This window comes from Xiphophorus maculatus, chromosome 1 (genome assembly GCF_002775205.1).
Source record: "Xiphophorus maculatus strain JP 163 A chromosome 1, X_maculatus-5.0-male, whole genome shotgun sequence".
NCBI classification, from domain to species: domain Eukaryota; kingdom Metazoa; phylum Chordata; class Actinopteri; order Cyprinodontiformes; family Poeciliidae; genus Xiphophorus; species Xiphophorus maculatus.
The window spans coordinates 1,389,444-1,409,056 of record NC_036443.1 but is presented as its reverse complement, the minus strand read 5'-3'; the positions used below and the strand labels follow the sequence as shown (position 1 = coordinate 1,409,056).

General features: G+C 40.5%; 1 protein-coding gene across 2 annotated transcripts in view; it reads right to left on the bottom strand.

Moving 5' to 3' along the window:
• The window catches only part of prex1 (phosphatidylinositol-3,4,5-trisphosphate dependent Rac exchange factor 1), a 99,535-nt gene that overhangs the window by 54,360 nt on the left and 25,562 nt on the right, over positions 1-19,613 (bottom strand). For both annotated transcript variants that reach the window (XM_023329927.1, XM_023330184.1), the window contains exons 4-9: positions 18,943-19,047; positions 15,071-15,172; positions 14,651-14,812; positions 10,199-10,332; positions 9,815-9,930; positions 6,479-6,628 (exon numbers count right to left, since the gene is read on the bottom strand). In XM_023329927.1, the coding sequence (XP_023185695.1) occupies positions 6,479-6,628; positions 9,815-9,930; positions 10,199-10,332; positions 14,651-14,812; positions 15,071-15,172; positions 18,943-19,047 (769 nt within the window). The remainder of the gene's footprint in view (positions 1-6,478; positions 6,629-9,814; positions 9,931-10,198; positions 10,333-14,650; positions 14,813-15,070; positions 15,173-18,942; positions 19,048-19,613) is intronic.

Below are 19,613 nucleotides of genomic sequence, written 5' to 3'. Positions count from 1 at the left end.
CAGGGTGTAAACTCCACAGACTTCAGAGTGAGTGAGGTTTAGGAGATCATGGGGCAGATTCTGATCCAGCTTCCAGGTTTTTACTTGTTAGCCATTGTTCCTGCACTGTGCAGTGGAGTCCACTGTGGTCCCTGTGAAACACTGCAGCATCTGAAGGGCTTAGATAGTGATCAACTTCTGAACTAGACTCAGTGACTTTGTGATTCAAGCAATTGAACTCCATGTCAATAGGACTTCATAATCTGCTTAACTCCTTCTAGTGGCATATCAAGCTTCTCAACTCCAGACTGCAGAACTGTTGCTTACAACCCAGGAACGGTTGGATACAGTTCATTAAATTATAACTTTATGCTCTGAAAGTTTACCAATGCTAACTGAAATAAAATGTTAACGCTATATTTGTGTCACAGTGACCCTTCTCCATGGCATACACACACTTCTGCACTTCACTTGATATAATTATAATTAATGAATGTTCACAAAGCTTGTTAAGCTACTGAAAATGAATTAATGCTTCAACAATAAAACAATAACTCAGATCTTCTCTCTTTAAGTTTAATTCAGTTGTATTTTATATTAAATTGAAGAGCTGAAAGCAAAAAATAAATGTGAGTTTTAGTACGCGGGAAAAAGCTGAAACGCTGACCAATACTCTTTTTTATAAAAGTTACATTTGATATTTGTTTTTCAACAGGAAATAATTTCTACAGAGAAAAGGCTGCAACTTGGGGAAAGTTTGGAGAAATATACATAAATCTTTTTTAATTGTGAACTTTCCAGACAGTCAAATTTCCAACTCAACCAAAAGTCAGAAAAATATTTCTAATCAGGAAGAAATGGAAATCATGTTTTCACAAGAAAAAGTAAAGATTGGAGCAGACTACAAGCCTGTGATCAGAGGACCTGTAATAGGTGATGTGGAAACTAAGAAGCCGTGAACTTAAAGTCTACTTGGGTCTGAAAGTTAAGGTAGGAGTCTGAAAGAAAATCCAATAAGTTACAGAGCCTATTACCAACCTATGCTGATGGAAGCAGGGTTATATTACATTTGGCGGCAGCTGGAGCAGACTTAAACAATAAGTGTCACTGAACAACGGGGCCTCTCCTGCTGCTCCAGCTGCCACAGCTCGTCTTAAGGTGCCCTCATCTTCCTGTGGGTGCAGGATAAAACCAGAAACACTTTCACTGAGCTGATGTCCCTCACACTGACACACACACCTATGCTGATAAGACACAACACTCCCAGCTGGCAACACTAAAGACTTTCAGATGAGCTCCATGTGTCAAGAGCTCATCTGAAAGCTCCTGACACATGAAGCTTTCAGTTGAGCTCCAAAAAAGCTTCCGGTTTATCCTAAAAGGTAACAGCGCATATAAAATTAAAGGTGAAAACACTCAGCACTAGGACAAAAAAATTATATTTTTACCATCCATATAGGAGTAAAGAGTTAGGTACACTGAAACTAAAGTATGAGGTAGAAAGTGTAAGAGAGGAGCAGCAAGTGGAGAAACTGGGCAGTGTGACTGATCTGGCATCTGTTAGCCTCAGGTCAATTTCCGTCGAGGTGAAACTCAACACCATGAGCTGCAGCAGTCTTCAGACTTTATGAACTCCTTTCACTGGGATCAAACACTGCTATCGCCAACTAAATGGAAATTTTGCTTAAAATTTTTAAAGTAAAAAAAAATGCTAATTTCATTGGTATTAATGTTAGCATGAAGCTAGTTTATTCCCAACTAAGATAAGATAAGATAAGATAAATCTTTATTGTCATTGTCACAAGGACAACGAAATTCAAAGGGTGCCATCAGTCGGTGCACATGCCCAAAAACAAAAAATAACTCTCACAATTCACACACAACGCAAGAATCAACAAACAACTGGCAAAAAAAAAGAAAGAAAAGCAGAAGCAGAACAGAACCCTTTGACTTCATTAGTTTTGATGATCCAGTTTTGATCAATGCTATCAAGTAGCCAAAGGTTCTGGCACTGGCCGACACCCAGAACATAATCAAGACAGATGGCAGGACCAGAGCAGGTGGGAACTTAGTCTGAGGTAAAAGATAGAAGATAAAACAAGTAAAGGAGAAACAACAATATCAGCTTACACCACTGATCTCAGACCTGTAAAAATGGCTTACAATCATGAAGATAATCTTGACTGTAATTTGCAGCTGCCCACATCCACAAGCCAGATGCCTTGTAGAGTAAAGGTCAGATGGGAAGATGGAGCCCTTCAAAATAAATGTTTAGAGTATTTAAAGTGAAGCTCACAAGCCAGATGGAACTAGACCAACTGTCAACTGGTTTCTTCATGCAGACAACATGTTTCAGTGGTGCTACAGCCAAGTATTTTTAGATAACTTCTACTTATTTGCTTTCGGTAACTATAGAACTACACCTACTGTTATTCTATTTCAGGTATTTGAGATGGGTTCTGTTTTTAGCATCTCCATTTGTAAAAAGGTGTCAGATAAAAAGAACAATGATCAGCTAGACATCTGCTTTTTTAAACATTTTGATTGTTGAATATTGATTTTTGCAGCTGCCTTTACAAGCTAATAATAATGGAGAACCAAGAAAACAAACAAAACAGAAATGTGACAGAAGCTTTCATTCTGTAAACTGTTTTACGGATCTTGATTTAAGGGCAGGACACAGCTAATGAACACCAAACCATGTGTTACAGCTCGAATTTTAAAGTGACAGCAAAAATAATAAGTTTACTATTTGCATTGATAGCTTATTTATATTTGCAAAATAACTTATTTAGGGAAAAATGACCAGCAAACATTTGGCAATTAAACATTACAAAAATACATATATATATATATATATAAAAATAAAAAAAAACTTAAAATATAATAAAGAACCAAAGCAGATGGTAAAGGAGAGTAGACACCGCCTCTACAATAAAGTTGGATGATATACTGTAAATGGATAGATAGATAGATAGATAGATAGATAGATAGATAGATAGATAGATAGATAGATAGATAGATAGATAGATAGATAGATAGATAGATAGATAGATAGATAGATAGATAGATAGATAGATAGATAGATAGATAGATAGATAGATAGATAGATAGATAGATAGATAGATAGATAGATAGATAGATAGATAGCATTTATTGTCATTGAACAGAATTCAACGAAATTTCCATTGCAGCTCCCGTGCAAAAGGTCAAATATATACAGTATAAATAAGCAAACACACAATAATAATAATAACAATATATACAACTAAATTAACTAAAGGCACTCAACCACACCAAAGAAGTAGCAGCAGGTCCAATTATGGCAAAGTACAGATAATGTGACAGTGCAAAGTGCAGAACAATATGGCCGTGTGGGGGTGGGGGATATGTATGTGTGACTGCGAGGTTATGATATGTGTGGGAGGGGGGGACGGCAGGGAGTAATGGCTCTGACGGCTGTGGGGAAGAAACTGTTTCTCAGTCTATTTGTTGTAGTCCGTATATTCCTGTACCGTTTGCCTGATGGCAGCGGCACAAACAGTCTGTGGCCTGGGTGGCTGGGATCCATGGCTATGGATCCAGCTCTCTTCTTGACCCGGTCTGTGTAAATGGAGTCCAGGTCTGGGAGGGGGCATCCCACAATGCCTTGTGCTGTTCTCACCACCCGTGTCAGTTGTTTCCTCTCCAGTGCTGTGCAGCTACCATACCACACATTCATGTTGAGGCAGAGGATGCTCTCGATCATCGCCCTGTAAAAGTTCACGAGCAGCCGTGAGGAAAGTCCAGCCCGTCTCAGTTTCCTGAGGAAGAAGAGCCTTTGTTGTGCTTTCTTCACCAGGTGGGAGGTGTTTGTGTTCCAGGAGAGGTCAGACGTGATGTGGAGGCCCAGGAACTTGATGTTGTCCACACGTTCCACCACTTCTCCATCTATGAGAAGGGGAGTGTGATCCGTCCTCCTGGACCTTCTGTAATCCACAATGACCTCCTTGGTCTTCCCTGTGTTCAGCACCAAGTTGTTGGCTGAACACCACTGAGTGAGCTGCAGAATCTCCTCTCTGTAGTGGGTCTCGTTGTTGTCTGAAATGAGACCCACTACTGTTGTGTCGTCCGCGTACTTCACGACTGTGTTGGTGGGGTGGATGGCCACGCAGTCGTGTGTAAACAGGGTGAAGAGAGCTGGGCTGAGCACACAGCCCTGCAGCGTGCCTGTGTTGAGGACCAGTGGGGACGATGTTGAGCCACTTATTCTCACCACCTGAGGCCTGTTGGTGAGGAAGTCTCTGATCCAGTGGCACAGTGAAGCGGGCAGCCCCACCTCGAGTAGCTTCAGCACCAGCTTGTCTGGGATGACGGTATTAAATGCTGAGCTGAAGTCTACAAATAGCATCCTGACGTAGGTGTTGGGATGCTGCAGATGGGTCAGGGCTGTGTGCAGAGTGATGGAGACAGCATCCTCTGTTGACCGGTTCACTCTGTAGGCGAACTGAAGGCTGTCCAGGTTTGCGGGGATGAAGTCTCTGATGTACCTCAGAAGAATCCTCTCAAAGCACTTCATGATCACCGGGGTCAGAGCGACGGGCCGGTAATCGTTCAGGCTGGTGATGGACCTCTTCTTCGGTACAGGGATGATGGTGGAAGACTTGAGGCACTCAGGAACCATGGCGAGCTGCAGGGACAGATTGAAAATGTCCAGAAACACTCCTGCCAGCTGGTCGGCGCAGGTTTTCAGCGTCTGGCCTGACACCTTGTCCGGTCCTGGAGCTTTGTGGGTGTTGATCCTCCTCAGGGTGGACGTCACCTGATGCTTCTGCAGGACGAGAGGCTGGTGCTGCTCTTCCAGTTGGGGTAGATGTGCGGCTTCTCTGCTGCCCGCCGTGTCAAAGCGGGCAAAGAAACTGTTTAAGGTGTCAGGCAGGGTGGGGTCGCGGCTGGTCAGCTGAGTGCTGTGTTTGTAGTCCGTCATAGTTCTAATGCCTCTCCACATGCTTCGGGGGTTGTTGTTGATGAAATGTTCCTCAATCTGCTGTTTGTACTGGAGCTTGGCCTGCTTAATACCTTTTTTCAGTTCCGACCGGGCCCTGCTATAAGCCAACCTGTCTCCAGACCTGTAGGCAGCATCCCGGGCTTTCAGCAGGGCCCGTACTGTGCTGTCCAGCCATGGTTTCGAAACACTTTTATGGTCTTAACAGGGAGGACAGCGTCGGTGCAGAACTGAACATAGGACAGAACGGACGATGAGTATTCCTCCAAGTCTGCGCCGTCCCTGAACACACTCCAGTCTGTATGCTCAAAGCAGTCCTGAAGTGCAGAGGAGGCCTCCTCAGTCCAGACCTGAACTATTCTGGTGGTCGGCTTAGTTCTGCAGGCCAGAGGCTTGTAGACAGGAATCAGCTCCACTGAGATGTGGTCAGACATGCCCAGATGTGGAGCTGCTACAGCCTTGTAGGCTCCGGGGATATTGCAGTAGACCTGGTCCAAAATGTTATTGTCTCTGGTGGGAAAGTTTATGGATTTGTGGAATTTGGGAAACACAGCCTTCAGTTCCACGTGATTGAAGTCCCCCGCCACAATCACGGCCGCCTCCGGGTTGGAGTTCATCTGCACGCTGATCAGGCAGTACAGCTCCTCTAATGCTAGCTTAGCATTAGCCCTCGGTGGTATGTAGACGGCCACGATCACAATGGACGAGAGTTCTCTCACCAACTTGAAGGGTCTGCATTTCACCGCCAGATATTCCAAGTCAGGAGAGCAGAATGTGCCGACAGAGTGTGTGGCTGTACACCAGGCATTGTGTACATACAATGCCAAACCTCCGCCTCTGCCCTTACCCGAAGCTGCAGTCCGATCCGCCCGGAACAGAGCGCGCCCCGTTATCTCCACCGCTGCGTCCGGGATGTTGTCATCCAGCCAGGTCTCTGTGACAACAGTCACACAGCTGTCCATCCGGCGAGAAGTAATCCGGAGTCGCATCTCGTCGATTTTGTTGACGAGGGACCTGGCATTGGCGAGGAAGAGGCTGGGGAGGGCCGGTCTGTGAGGGCTAGCTTGTAGCCTAGCACGCACGCCGGCTCTCTTACCCCTCTTTTGTTTGCGCTGCCTCCTCCGTCGCCTTGGCAGCAGGGGGGGAATGATCATAGTCCCAGGTGTTCGTAGCAGCTCTGGAGGAATAAAGTCCAGCTTGGTGGGTGTGTGAAGTCCAAACTGGGTTCCTATGTCCCATAGTTCTAATCTGCTGTAAGTTGTAACGGCTTCCAGTAGTGTGTTGAGCGAAGACATCAATAAAAACAGGCTAAAAAAAACGAAAACACGGGAGCTCCGAGCCGCAGCGTCTACACGCGCCGCCATCTTGTTGAAATATTTAATCACAGCTAGAGCATTCCTTCTGAAACCTCTGAGATTAAAATCTGCTTCCTGAGCAACAAAATCAAAAAAATAAAAACTGGAGGTAATGTTAAAAATTGATTTTTTTTTTAAAGAAAAAAAAAGTATTACTCACTCTCTCTTTGCTCCCGTTCCCTCAAGATGGCATCCAGCCACTTCTGCTTGTCCTCTGCATTTTTGGCCATGCAGACGAACCACTTGTTCTTAGCCGTGTTGTGAATCTTCCAGCCATTAGTCACTGTGTAGTTGTTGCTGTGATAGTCGGCTGGAAAGAAAAGAATGAATGAATTTAAGAGAAGAATAGGTGAACATGGAAAAGATAAAACTCGAGATTATCTCAACAATCCTTTAAAAATCCTTTTGGTCTGCTCTGCATCCCCAGAACCAGAACCAAACGGGGAGAAGCAGCTTTCAGCATCTATGCACCAAAAATTTGGAACAGACTTCCAGAAAACTGTAAAACAGCTGAAACACTGACTTCTTTTAAATCTCAACTAAAAACCCACCTGTTTAGAATTGTATTTGAAATGTAATCAATTACAAATTTATTGATGGAACTTGACTTAATGCTGTGTTTTGATTATTGATTCTATATTGCATTGTGTTTCTGTGTTTGTAATGATGTAAAGCACTTTGAAATGCCTTGCTGCTGAAATGTGCTATACAAATAAAATTTGATTGATTAATTGATAAAAGTGTTTAGCCATCAATGTGACACGTGACAGCATGACAGGAAGCCGCTCTGCTCAGGTGAGGACTAAGGTCCACATGAAAAGGCTGTGCAGCAGAAAATCAGCGCTGCTGTTAACATACAGCTCACTGTGGTGGCAGCATCAGGTGAACATGCATCAGACTACAGGCATGTTACAGGTAAACCAATCACTTCCAGATGCACAACACTGGAAGAGTCATGATTTAAAACATTAAATCAGAATTCAGCAGACGGTGATTTTACAGTGGATGGAATAAAATTGGACACCACAACAGATCTGATTTTTAAAACATTTGGAAAGCATATGTCTTTGTATTGGTAAATAATATCTAATCCCAATAACATCATATGTATTTATAACATAACATTCAGGTCGTTTCAAGGTGCTGTAAGTCTATTCTTTAACAGCTCTTTCTAGTTTTTTCATAAGATTTTTAAATTTTGTGCACTAGTGGCCTTTATTTAAAGGGACAATGTTATGTGTTTTCCACAATAGATAAATGCAATATCCACATACTTCATTATTTCATTATAAAACAGGAAGTATAATGAATGAAAACACACCAAGAACTTCCTGCTTTTACATTCATCAACTGGCATTCACACTACAAACACCGCCTGCAGCTTTAAATGAAGAAAATAATGTGACTAATCAAACTGCTGACATTGAGAGTATCTCTGAAGAGATATAAAGTCAAAGTTGAACATTAACATCTAATAAAGAAGATATAACAGCAGTAACGGAGCACTGACTCATGAGGATCTGTCCCCGCTCTGATCCATTTAGCTGCAGGTGAGCGGCCCTCTGAATAATGAATGACCACTAGTAATGGGGTGCATTAGTCTTGTGCTCAAAGGTCGTATAAATAGATTTGATACTTTGGGCCCTGCGGGGAGCCGCTTCTGCAGTAGAGCTGTGTGATCTGCCAGAACGGAGAAAAGAGATTACCTAAAAATCCCCCAAAGAAATCAGTAAACACAATCTGGACAAGTAAAAAAAAATAAATGAGGTGGAAAGTGAAGTTCTCTTTTTTTCATCTCTGTTTCCAGTCACACTCGTGTTTCACAACTTTCATACTCCGTGATCAGACAACCTGAAAGTGGGACCCCCGGACTCTGCAAGTAAGGCTTGTTTTTCTCAGTGGTTTCCCTTTCAGAAACCAGAGTATGACAGCCAGCAGCTAACATAAAGGCAAAAAAAAAAAAAAAAAAAGTCATGTGAGCTTGCAGAAATACACTTCCAGATTAGCGAATACAGAAACAGAGAGGGAGGGATTAAAAAAGAGGAAACATGTGAGAGGAAGATCAAGTGTTTCTACACCGGAGAACAAAAACTGCACCAATCCCAACAAACCACAATAACAGAAGAAAAAAAGGAGACCGTATCAGCAAACAGACGAGCTGCAAATCTTTCTCATATTATCTCAAACTTGAGCTGGAGCACATCAGGTTTATCAGCCGCTATTGAGATCCTGCACTTGAGTTTCACATGGATTCATAAGGCAGCCACGCAGCAGCTGACATCTAAAGGTGCACACAGCTTGCAAGCTACATCCTGTTCAGGACTCGGTGCAAGCATGGCGCTCCACCCAAACTGTCAACAAGTTCCCGATTCAAATCAGGCCGGTGGGCTAAAACAGCACAGCTAGCATGAACCAAGATGGAAAATGAGAAGGGAGAGTGAGGTGCACCAACTGAAAGGAGCAACTGTTGCTTTTGTTTTATCTTCTTCTAGAAACATAGTAAATTCATAGAAACATAGCAAATTCATATTCATTTGTAAAAACCATTACATCTTACTAAATAATTTTGGTCTAGTTCCCAGTTTAAATACCTCACAAGAACTTTTTATCAAGATACATGAGCTTGTTTTAAAGGGGCAGTATTATGTGTTTTCCAGGCATATAGTACCATTTTATAGCCCAACCAAGTAACTATGTTACCTTAAATTTTTATAAAAATGCTATATACATATACTGTATATCAAACATGACAAAAGAAACCTGACTTTGTAATTTTATGCCTTGAAATTGGGCCTTTGTCTCTTTAAGAAGCTTCTGTTCTTTCTGAAGCTCCACCTTCAGGAAGTCATACCAACATGGCTCCTCTATTAACCCTTTAACAACATTTATACCAGCAGCTCTGAGCAGTAGCTTCTATAATGAGCTCAGCAGTTCCACCAAATGTTTGCTAGTTGCTGCTGGCTAGTCTGAAGGAGCTGAGTGGGAGGAGCTGCTCTGAGAGGTTGAAGCTGAGAAGCTGCAGCTCAGAGGAGGAGCTGCGCCTTTGGTACACTCAGGCGTTTAGCACAGCTGAATGGTTGCCATGGAGATTAAACGATTTCTCAAACAAAACTCCAGGATTGTTTCTGATGAGAAAATAATATAACATGATGTAAAGCTTAAAATAATTGATTTTACACAAACGTAATTTCTTAATTTTGATTAAACAAAATACAATGGATAATTATTTAATTCATAATGAGACATCTGTCCCATGTTAAATAATCAACCAGTGGAACTGTGATGTATTCATCAATATAAAGGAAATATTGAATTAAAACAGCTCCTGCATCTCGCTGAAAAGTTACTTGTAAGTTAGTTTGGTCTTATTTTCAAAGCACTAAGATATTTGTACTAGAAACAAAAATATTTGGTAAGATTTAGTGTTTTTTCAGTGTGTTTAATAGGAAATGAGCTGAAAGTCTGGTTTAACACATCCTGATATACAAACACAAACCTGTTCCGTCTTCCACGTTTTCCACCTCCATCACCTCAGTGTTGATCCGGCCTCTAAACACATAGAGAGGCCCGTTGATGGACTTGGTCCTCTTGGTGGATTTCTTCCCAGACACTCTGTGAGAGGGGACAACACTGCGGTTATGCTCCGGAAGAATAAACACCAGCTGATGCCAGCGCCATGCGCTACTAAAACAACCCTCTGAAAACATGCAGACGTCCAGAGTTCCTCATGCACAGGGTGTGTGCATGTTTTGGTTCTCACATGGTAAGTAATTAGTTCACATTAACGGGAATGAACCATTTTTATTTTCGCGTCTCCTCAAGTTTGGATGCTTGGATACTCTCCTGTTTCCTTCCACCAACACATGGTTCTTTTTCTCACCTGGACTTCCTTTTGCAGTAAACTAAAAGGTTGTCGAACAGAAAAAAAACGCGTTCCTGGATGTTGCCTGCCGAGATTTTCAGGAGATTTCCATGAAGGAGCAACTCCGTGCAGATATCCGTCAGGTTGGTTCCCTACAGAAACAAGAAAAAAAGGAGAAAACTGAAATAGAAGATTGAATCCAACACTGTCCAGTTCACTGTCAGCAGCCGCAGTTTGTTTAATCTCAGCACAACTCTGCTGTGTGCATTCAAAACTAAAGAGTTTTCCCTTTCAGAAAACTCTTTAGGTAATAAAATACTCATCTTTTCCATCTGTATACCAGCTGTTAAAGTCGTTTACAATAAAGTGTACGTTTCTATTATTATTCTTTTAAGAATCTTTGACACCGAGGGCGGCTTATTGACATTCTTATTGTCAATGATAGGAAACACAACTGACCCCACCAAAAACATCTGCTGGCTTATATAGACAAAACTAAAATATTAACTGTTCTACTTCAGGACATGTGCATTCTTACTAGAAAAAAACAAAACCAAAAAAATAATAGCAACTGAAGAAGAGCTGAAACGTTAAAAAGAGTTGAAGTTCAGAGAAGAACTGTTCGTTTTGAGAGCTGAGCCTTACAGAACAAGTCAAACAAACTTCAACATTTTAGATTTACTCACTTCACAAAAACAAACTAAATCCTGCTGAGGTTGATGTTATTTTTTGTCTTGCATGTACCAGACTGGAGTTCAATCTCATCTTACCAGAAAACCTTTTTAAAATTTGCTGAGTCTCCTCTGTGGATTGTGGCAAACTGCAAACGTGACTTGTTAGGGATTTTATTCAGGAAAGGTTAAATTCCACTGGAGTTCTGGATCTCTGCAGCTCCTCGAGAGTTGGCATTATGGGTTGATGCCAACTCTCAATCCATCATGAGATGAATGGATTGAGATTGAAACTACTCTTGGTAGTTTCCTCCATCCTCTATTCGTTATCAGAAGATAGAGCATGGAGCATTCTGTGACATTCTGTGGATTCCTGTTTTACACTTTGGATTGCCGTTTTTAGGCTGATTACTGATCTTTAAAAGCTTGTCCATTCATATTTTAGCCAATAACCAATTTTTTTGTCTGAAACGTTGCTAAAGTGGCAAACATGGTTAAAGCTGTTATTTAGCTTTAACTACTTTTTGTACTTTTTATTTATAATTGTGTTGTAGTTTCCTTGTTTTATATTTACTGTTTTTATTGATAAAATGAGTTAGTAGTCGAGTCATTTTAATCTTGCTTGTAGAATCTTTGTTTGTTTTGAGCAAGACAAATTACTGATTGTCCAGGAATGAAAGATAAAAACTTCAGGCACATTTAAAAAAAATGTATTAATGTGCACTGTCCCTCCCAAATAAATTAAATTATTGTTAACTTGTTAACCGCATATGTTCAGACATGACCTGCTGGGTAGGTCATGTCATGTTCCTCTCACAGCAGACCAAATGCAAACAGTGGCTGACTTTAGACACTTTTAGATAAGACCGGTTTCTCATGTGAGTATCGATCGATCTGCAAAATGTCAGGAAACATTACAGATGATGCTGCAAACTGAGCAGAAATGCATATTTCTGACTGTAATCTCTGCAGGTGAATTTGAGGTTAAATGCTTTCTGCTTCTGTCATGCAAAAAGGAAAACTGAAAAGATGTAGCTAAAGCCTCTCAGCAGCTACAATCTAGTCTGCAGCCTCACACCTTCACCGGATGTGATTGAATCTCAGACAAAAGCCTTTCCTTGTAAACTATCGAATTAACCACAAGCTATTAAAGGCAGGGCAGCAGTCTGTTACCGTCATCAAACCCAGATGGGTGGAGAGAGATCGCTGCTACAACGTTTTAGAATGAAATTATTTGCATAATCTTCATGAAAGAGAGGTTTGACAAACACATTTATCTTAATTAAAGGCATAAAGTTACTCTCAGTCACCGGATCACCATAGCTTGGTGTTTTAAAAAAAGGCTGATTAAAGGAGGCTGAACTGCAAAGTCGTTTACTGTTAATAGGCGAGAAAATTATTTTTAGAAAGCCATTTTCACATGTTCAGCTGTGGACTGGAAATGGATTTCACACATTAAAAGTCTGAGCAGCGCCTTCATTAACATGTTCCCTCCAAAGATGTGAATAATAAAACTTTGTCTTGCAGAACTGAAAAATCAACAAAACCAGAAAGCGTTTAGCTCAACACATAAAAGTGCAAACTAAAGACTGAAGGTGTCAAAACCAGGCTGCCAATCAGTTGGACAATCAGGATAAAAAACAAGTCATTACTCGTGGTTAAGTGGTTCATTCCCACCGGTTCATCTGAAACTAAAAGCCTCCATATGTGGACTCTGCAGCACACCGTCACCCATCCATCCACCCATCCACCCACCCAGTTTGGCCTCGTTCCTGACAGATTCAACCCCCACCATGTCACCTAGACCTGCAGCCTCCATAACTCTAGTTTGTTCTCCAGATAGATTGAGTTTTTTAAAGCCTTTATTTTAAGAAAACAAATCTTCCTTATTCTCTCTGATGTTGAGGTCAACACTCAGTGGGGGACGGGCTTCCATCTCAAAAAAACTATTCAAATTCAGGTCTGACCACATTACATCTGATCGGCACCACTGCTCCTCCATTATGGCTGGAGATGACCGAGCTCCCAGAGAGGCTGCAGAGGGGAGAGGAGAGCATGGCTAATGCAATTAGGTCAGGGCCTGCATGCTGGGGGGTTAGAGGAGGGCTGCAGGGTCAGAGTAAAATGCCTGGCTGAGGTTCCTGTTTGCTGTTGAAAAGAAACCAAAAATCTGAACATTTGGAGTTTATCTGAGGCTCTTCTCCTTACAAACCTGATGTAACTTGATGCTTCAGCTGCTCTTTGGGTTCAGGAACAGCATTGTTCTTCATTACCAGTCTGTAGGTTAGCAAATACTGTACCTAAAATACAGTGATATGTTTCACACCAATTAATCTGATTAATTGATTATTGAAATAGTCATCAAGTAATTGTTATCTGGATCATAGAGACTCATAAAGGCATTTTGATGAAAGAGCTACACACTCAGAGCAGGAGTTAAGTTAAAACTTTACAAAACGTAAATTAAGATGAAAAACCTTCTTTATCTGAAAATGTTTTACCCAAAACATTTAATTTAGCTTCAACTGGTTCAAATAGTGTAAAAATGATCTCTTATTAAGCATGTTTAACTATCCAGTTATCAATCAGTTAATTGAAAATCAGTAAATAGATTAGGCCTATAGTGCACTGATAAGCAAAAAGGCCTTTCACATGTTGATAAAAATATTTTTCAGCAGCAGATGCATCCTGTGCAAGAGTTCACTAAAGGAAAGCTGTTACTGCATTTTAGATTAGAATGTTTATTTTCTCACTTAAAAAAGAAATGGATTATTTCTTTATTTGTATTTTATAATGTATTATAGAGATAATTATTTTTAATGTTGTATAAAATACACTTAAGCGGTTATATGAAAAATTGGCAGATTGTGTCAATTTCTTTATCCTATTAATCGGCAGAATAAGTGATAGAATAATCGATTGCCAAAATAATCACTAACTGCAGCCCTAGTATTACCAATAATAAATATACAGAAATATCAGATAGGGGCCAAAGCTGACATATTTTTATATATTTGCTTGCAGCTCTTTCAGTCTCCTGCTTTTGGTGTGAACTAGTCCTTTTTTGAAGGACAGAATTCATGATTAATTTTATTTCCCATTTCAGGTGTTTTGTTTATTTCTTTTGAATATTCAAAATGTCCTTCAGTTCCACTGTTAAATGTTAGAAATTTAAGTTAACTGGTCTATAAAAGGGTGTACTTTTCACTTGAAAATGATCTAAAAAAAACATTATTATCGATTATCGCAATAATTTCTGGGACAATTTATTGTCCAGAAAAATGCATTGTTGTGACAGGCTTTGTGTTAAATAATGAAATGAGACAAATGGATGTTCAAATGAGGCCCATTCGAACTAAAGGTGGCACATATAAACTCCTCAAACATGGGGGTCTGCTTCTCCGGACTTTTCTGATTGGCCGGTGAGCCTGTTGGCATCCCCCCTCCAGCTCCCTGTGAACTGTCCCCAATTATGCCACCTAAGACAAGGGCCCTTTTGTGGTGGATGAGGGAGGCATGAAAATGCAGCAGACCCTTCAGACCTTTAGGTAAAAGCACAGCATCAAAATACCGCGGCTGTAAAGGTGGAGGAGTGATGTGGTAGTTAATGTCTTTCAACTCTAGCTGTCTTTGTTGTGGTTTTATTAAAAATTTATTTCTCCTTTCAGTTTCCATGGAATAAACACGTGTGTTGCATTTATGACCGGCCTCTGAGTCTAAAATCTCAAAGATCTCAGATTCCCTTCCAGTCCAGACCTTCCACTCCAGGTGTGGCGGCTCGGCCCGCTCTTGTTCTCACCTCCCAGCCTTCGATGTGGGACTGCAGCTGCTCCAGAGCCTCCAGTTTCTCCATCTGCCTCTTGGTCTCGTTGATGTTGGAGCAGACGGCCTTCATGGCCTGCAGAGCCTCTTCCACGGCAGGGTAGTCTGCATGCTTCTTAGGAGTCCTTTTAAGTAGTTCCTATATCACAGAAAGAGGAAGTTCAGAGAATTAAGTAGATCCGCTAAAAAAAATGCACACAACAGAGTTTCAGGGAGGTAATTTAGGAGCATGACCTTTACCAGCCTCAGCTCCAACACTACCACCAACGGCATAGGTAGAAATGTGCCCATCTAACCAAGTTTAGGAATGAGTCATGACCTGAACTCAAACATAACCCTTTGGTTTTCAGAGTGTGCACAACAAGGTGCAGTGCTGCTGCAGCAGCTGCGGCCGTACCTTGAGCAGCAGAGGATACTTGCAGATCCTCTGGATGGGAGTGAGAAGGTAACCCTCCAGGGGAATGTCTGTGCTCTTCTTTCCTCCCAGCAGCATGCAGTGCTGCACAGGAAATAGAAGCAGAAACACGTTTCAGACTTGTGTTTTCTGGATTTGCATTGAAGCAATGACATAATGTGACTTAATGTGAATAAACAAAAGAAGTGAGAGGAGAAGAAGAGTGCCAGAAAAGAGTCCAGCTCTGCGTATAGGATGTAAAAGTCTAGCTTGGTTCCTTCCTGTGTCGATTTTAAACAAATCTCTGCCAGGGCGGGGAAAGTTGATGGTGGAAGTGAGTTTAAGGTTAATGCTGAAAATACATCACCTGGTGAGCATACTCATAAAAAACAGCTGTACTTATATTATTATTTTATTTTTTATTTGACGGGGACAGATACGAGAAACACAGATCAGGACAATCTAAAGTCTGCTGCACAGTGTTATAGTAAAAGACCCATGGACTAGCTGTGACTGATTCATGGCTTTTGTGAATTTAAAGATTCTTAAAGCTGCAGAACGTTTATTAGAAAATATCTTCCTAACATAGCAATTAAGTGCTACTTTGTGTTGGTGTTGGTGTCTCTTATAGAATCCCAATAAAAATTAATTGAAGTTTCGTGCTTAGAATGTGACTAAAAGTGAGAAGAGTGAAATTTCCATCTTTCTAAGACAGTACTCTGTAAAAAGTTTTTAAAAAAAAAAGAAGAAAACTGTCCTTTAAAGTGACTTGTTTTAAATTTTTCTAAGATTTTCTTTAGACTTTCAAATCTTCAGACAAAGAAATTAGGGATGACTCACTGATCTAATATAAGTTTTACAGCATTTAGAGATTCTGTGGCTGTGCTTTCAAGTTGTCATGGATATGCAGGCTTTAATTAGTTATAGTTGTCGACATTAATTAGCTGTTGCTGTCATGTTTCAGTTGGCTGTTGACGCCATTTGCATCAGTCAGTCAGGAAGCCGGTCTTTAGCAGATCAAAGTCTGAGAAAAGATTTAAATAGGTTTTTATTAATAAGGATGTTGTTTTATGAGACATGCTTTTCACACCTAAAGGTAAAATGTGATTTTAGAACCAAAAAGCCAACATACTGTATGGATCCTGTTGTTAGTGTGAAATTATGTTGAATATGTTTATTGTATTCTTTCTGCGTCATCACAGAAACTGCACAAAGCAGTTCTACAAATATCACAACTTTTAGTAATTTAGTAAAATTAAAAATAACCTCTAACTGTCTTTACCATGCAATTAAACGTTAATAAAATTTGTCATTTTCAGTAAATATAAACTCAATTTTTGAGATTTACCCACATCATAAGATATAAGTAATATTTTCATACAAAGAAAATTGACTTATTAGTTAATTTCTCCTGGAGTTTTGATTCTTTCAGTGAGACAGTCACACTTTGTCAGCCCTAATCAAAACTCCTGCTAGCTAAACTTGATCCAGTCATTAGAACTGGACTCAGGTTCTGATGAAGGCGTTTGGAATGATTGCTATTTTGATTCCCTGACTAAACTGAGCTAAATCCAGACACTTTATTTTAACTTTCTATATTTATGTGTGCAGCTTGCAGAACCTGATGACAGGATAGTGGCATTATGCTGCTGAACTCATCAGTCTGGGGTTCGTCTGTTAAATTGTTTTTCACCTTTTCCAATGACGTTCACTTCCTGTTTGTGTCACGTGACCTGCTCTGTCAGCAACAGCTGTCTGGGCAGAAGAAAGCTGTGCAAAGAGCAGCTGAAACACTAATTATTAACTGTTATGATGTTTAAAACTCAGAAGTTTATGAAGCAGGAAAACCACATTCAATGTAAGTTTTGTTGGAGCAGAATTAACATATTCTGTAAATGCATATTAATTCAATTGTCAAAAGGAAATCAAAACAAAGAGCAAACATGCTAGCAATAGCCTAGCACTGCACTACAGGATCTGATTGTGGCTGTGTGGGATATAAGATATAAGCTCTTATAAGCTGATATAAGCTGTTCTGTAGAAAACTGGTCAGTGAGCCAAGTGGAACTGTGGTCTGGTATTTTATTGCACTTTAATGCCTTTTCTTAAATTAGAAACAATTCTTTGGCCATTATGACAAACACAATAACTGATGACACTGCTATTATCAAAACCTAGTAAAAAATGGTGACAATTATGATATGAATTTAAACTTAAGAAAATCTCGTCTTCCGTCAAGTGATGAAAAATACTTTTACAAAATCATAGAACCATTTAACAAAACGGTAACCTATGAAATAAATCGTTTTCTCAGAGCAATTAAGCATTAATAAGCTCTTCCCCATCTGAAGCTTCTGGTTCTTTGGAAGTGGATGAAGGTCAGAACTTCGATAGCCTTTCACTTCAGCTCGTCTTTAGACGGAGAGCCGCCTGTTGGTGTGCTACCAGCCAGTGGAGGAGAAGACAATCAAAAGCCAAATCAGATAAACCACTCAAACGTTCTCCAGAGAGAAGAAAGCCTGGAAATCACTTTGAAGCATTGTGATCACATGGCAATTCTTTTCAAACACAGCTGGAGATGCTGAATGGAGTTGTAAAAGCATTTCTTAAAGAAAAAAGTCAAACTAACTCTTTATTTCTCAGATTTCTGCTGTTTTAAATTTTTCCTTCACACCCCTATTCCTACTCCAGTTTCTACAAACTTCCTTTTCTCTCTCATCGTCTTCATATTTGTAATCCACCAACTTGAAGCCACCAGTCGCTCCACTCATCTTTCTGACCTAATTTTCTTTCAACTTCACTTCTCTCATAGCTCACAATGCCATTAGCTTCTCAGTTTAATGTGCAATTTCAGAAGCTCCCATCACAGCTGAAAAAAGAAATTCATTAGCAAGAAAATTTACAGAAATATCCAAAAAGAGACACTGATGACACATTTTTGGTGGCTAAATAAAGTTAAAATATATATGTCTTCCTGTACTACTACAAAGATCCTTGCTAGGTCAACATGGAGTTTATTTCTTGATTTCAGCTTTATTTTATTTGGCAGAATTCTGCTACACAGAAACACATCTGATAATCGTTTTGATGCACAGCCAGATGTTGAGTAATGGTTTTATTTTGGAAGCATCTGAATCATGCAGAACCCACCGGTTCACTGCTGCTAATCTGCAACCAAGAGAAAAAGAAACATTTTTAAAAATCCAGCCTTGATCCCCTGGATGTCATGGAAGCAGCCGGACTGTGACAGACGTGGGGGGTTCAGAGCTCACGGCCCATCCAGAAACGGCGGCCAACAGTCCACAGCTGGCTGATCCCAGGATGACTTCACTGCCTGGGAGTCGGGGATCCCCCGCTACCTGCTCAGGGCCCCCCGGCACCATTTTGACTTCATTGTCCGGTGCCCGAAAGGTTTGGGTGTCAAAACATGGAAGCAGCTGGCAGAGGAAGCACTACAAGTGTAACAATACACAAAAGTGACCTTGACGATGGTTGCTTCCTGTCCAGGCAGGAAGAACCTCCTGACCTTGTTATGGTATCTGGCCTTTATTCAAGTGTTAACATGGAAATAGAGGTGATAGGAGTGGTGAAAACGAAGCAGGATCACGGAAAGGAGTCAGGATATTAAGCAAATGTAGGTCAAAGGGGAAAAAACGGAAAAACATTTAAGAATAAGAAATAATTACCCAGAGGAAAATCAGCTGTGAAGTCATCCAGAGTCTAACAAAAGTATTCACAGTTTCTCTGAGGTTACAACCCCAAATTTTTATGTATTTTTATAACAGACAAAAAGTATGCAAAAAAGAAACCTCAGTCTCCCCTCTGAATAAACAAAGAAAAAGATTTTAAAAGAAAGGATATATATTTTATCTTACCAGTAGAAAGGTCCGTATGTTGGGAATCTTGTTGAGCTCCATCAGAAGTCGCAAAGCCTTCTCGTGGTTACTGCAGTACTCGCCGTAAACTGAGAAGCTCTGCTTCTGAAAACAGCAGTAAAGCAGCTTTTCAAACGGCCACCCAACACATTTCACCTGCTAGTTTACAACTCAAAGCATCAAACTGTAAATGGCAGAAAAGGAACTGAGGCTTTCAAAGTGTTTTGCAAATCAGAATATGAAAAGTGAGTCAACCACCATTAGCTGCAATTACAGCTGCAAGTCTTCAAACACGCATATCTACCAGCTGTGTGTTCTTGTCTGAGAACACACAGCATATGCTGATGGCAGTTTCTTAAAGTTTTTCTAGAAATCCTCAATTGGATTTATGTCTGCACTTTGACTAGGCCATGTTTAGTTATGTTGTTTTTATGTTTTGTTTTATTAAACATGACTTCTTGAAGTGTACCACCAAACGTTAACGTAAGTTTTTTAACAAAATGTACTGGGAAACCTCAGAATGCAAAATTCACACACTCTTAATGCAAGTCATGCATGTTTACAAGATGTGGAGCATTTTGCCACATCGCTGTGGGTTGGCAGACGCAGCTTTAAATCTGCTGTTGTGGTTTTCTGATTGGCTGATTAACACAGTTTTCTTTTTAAGAACA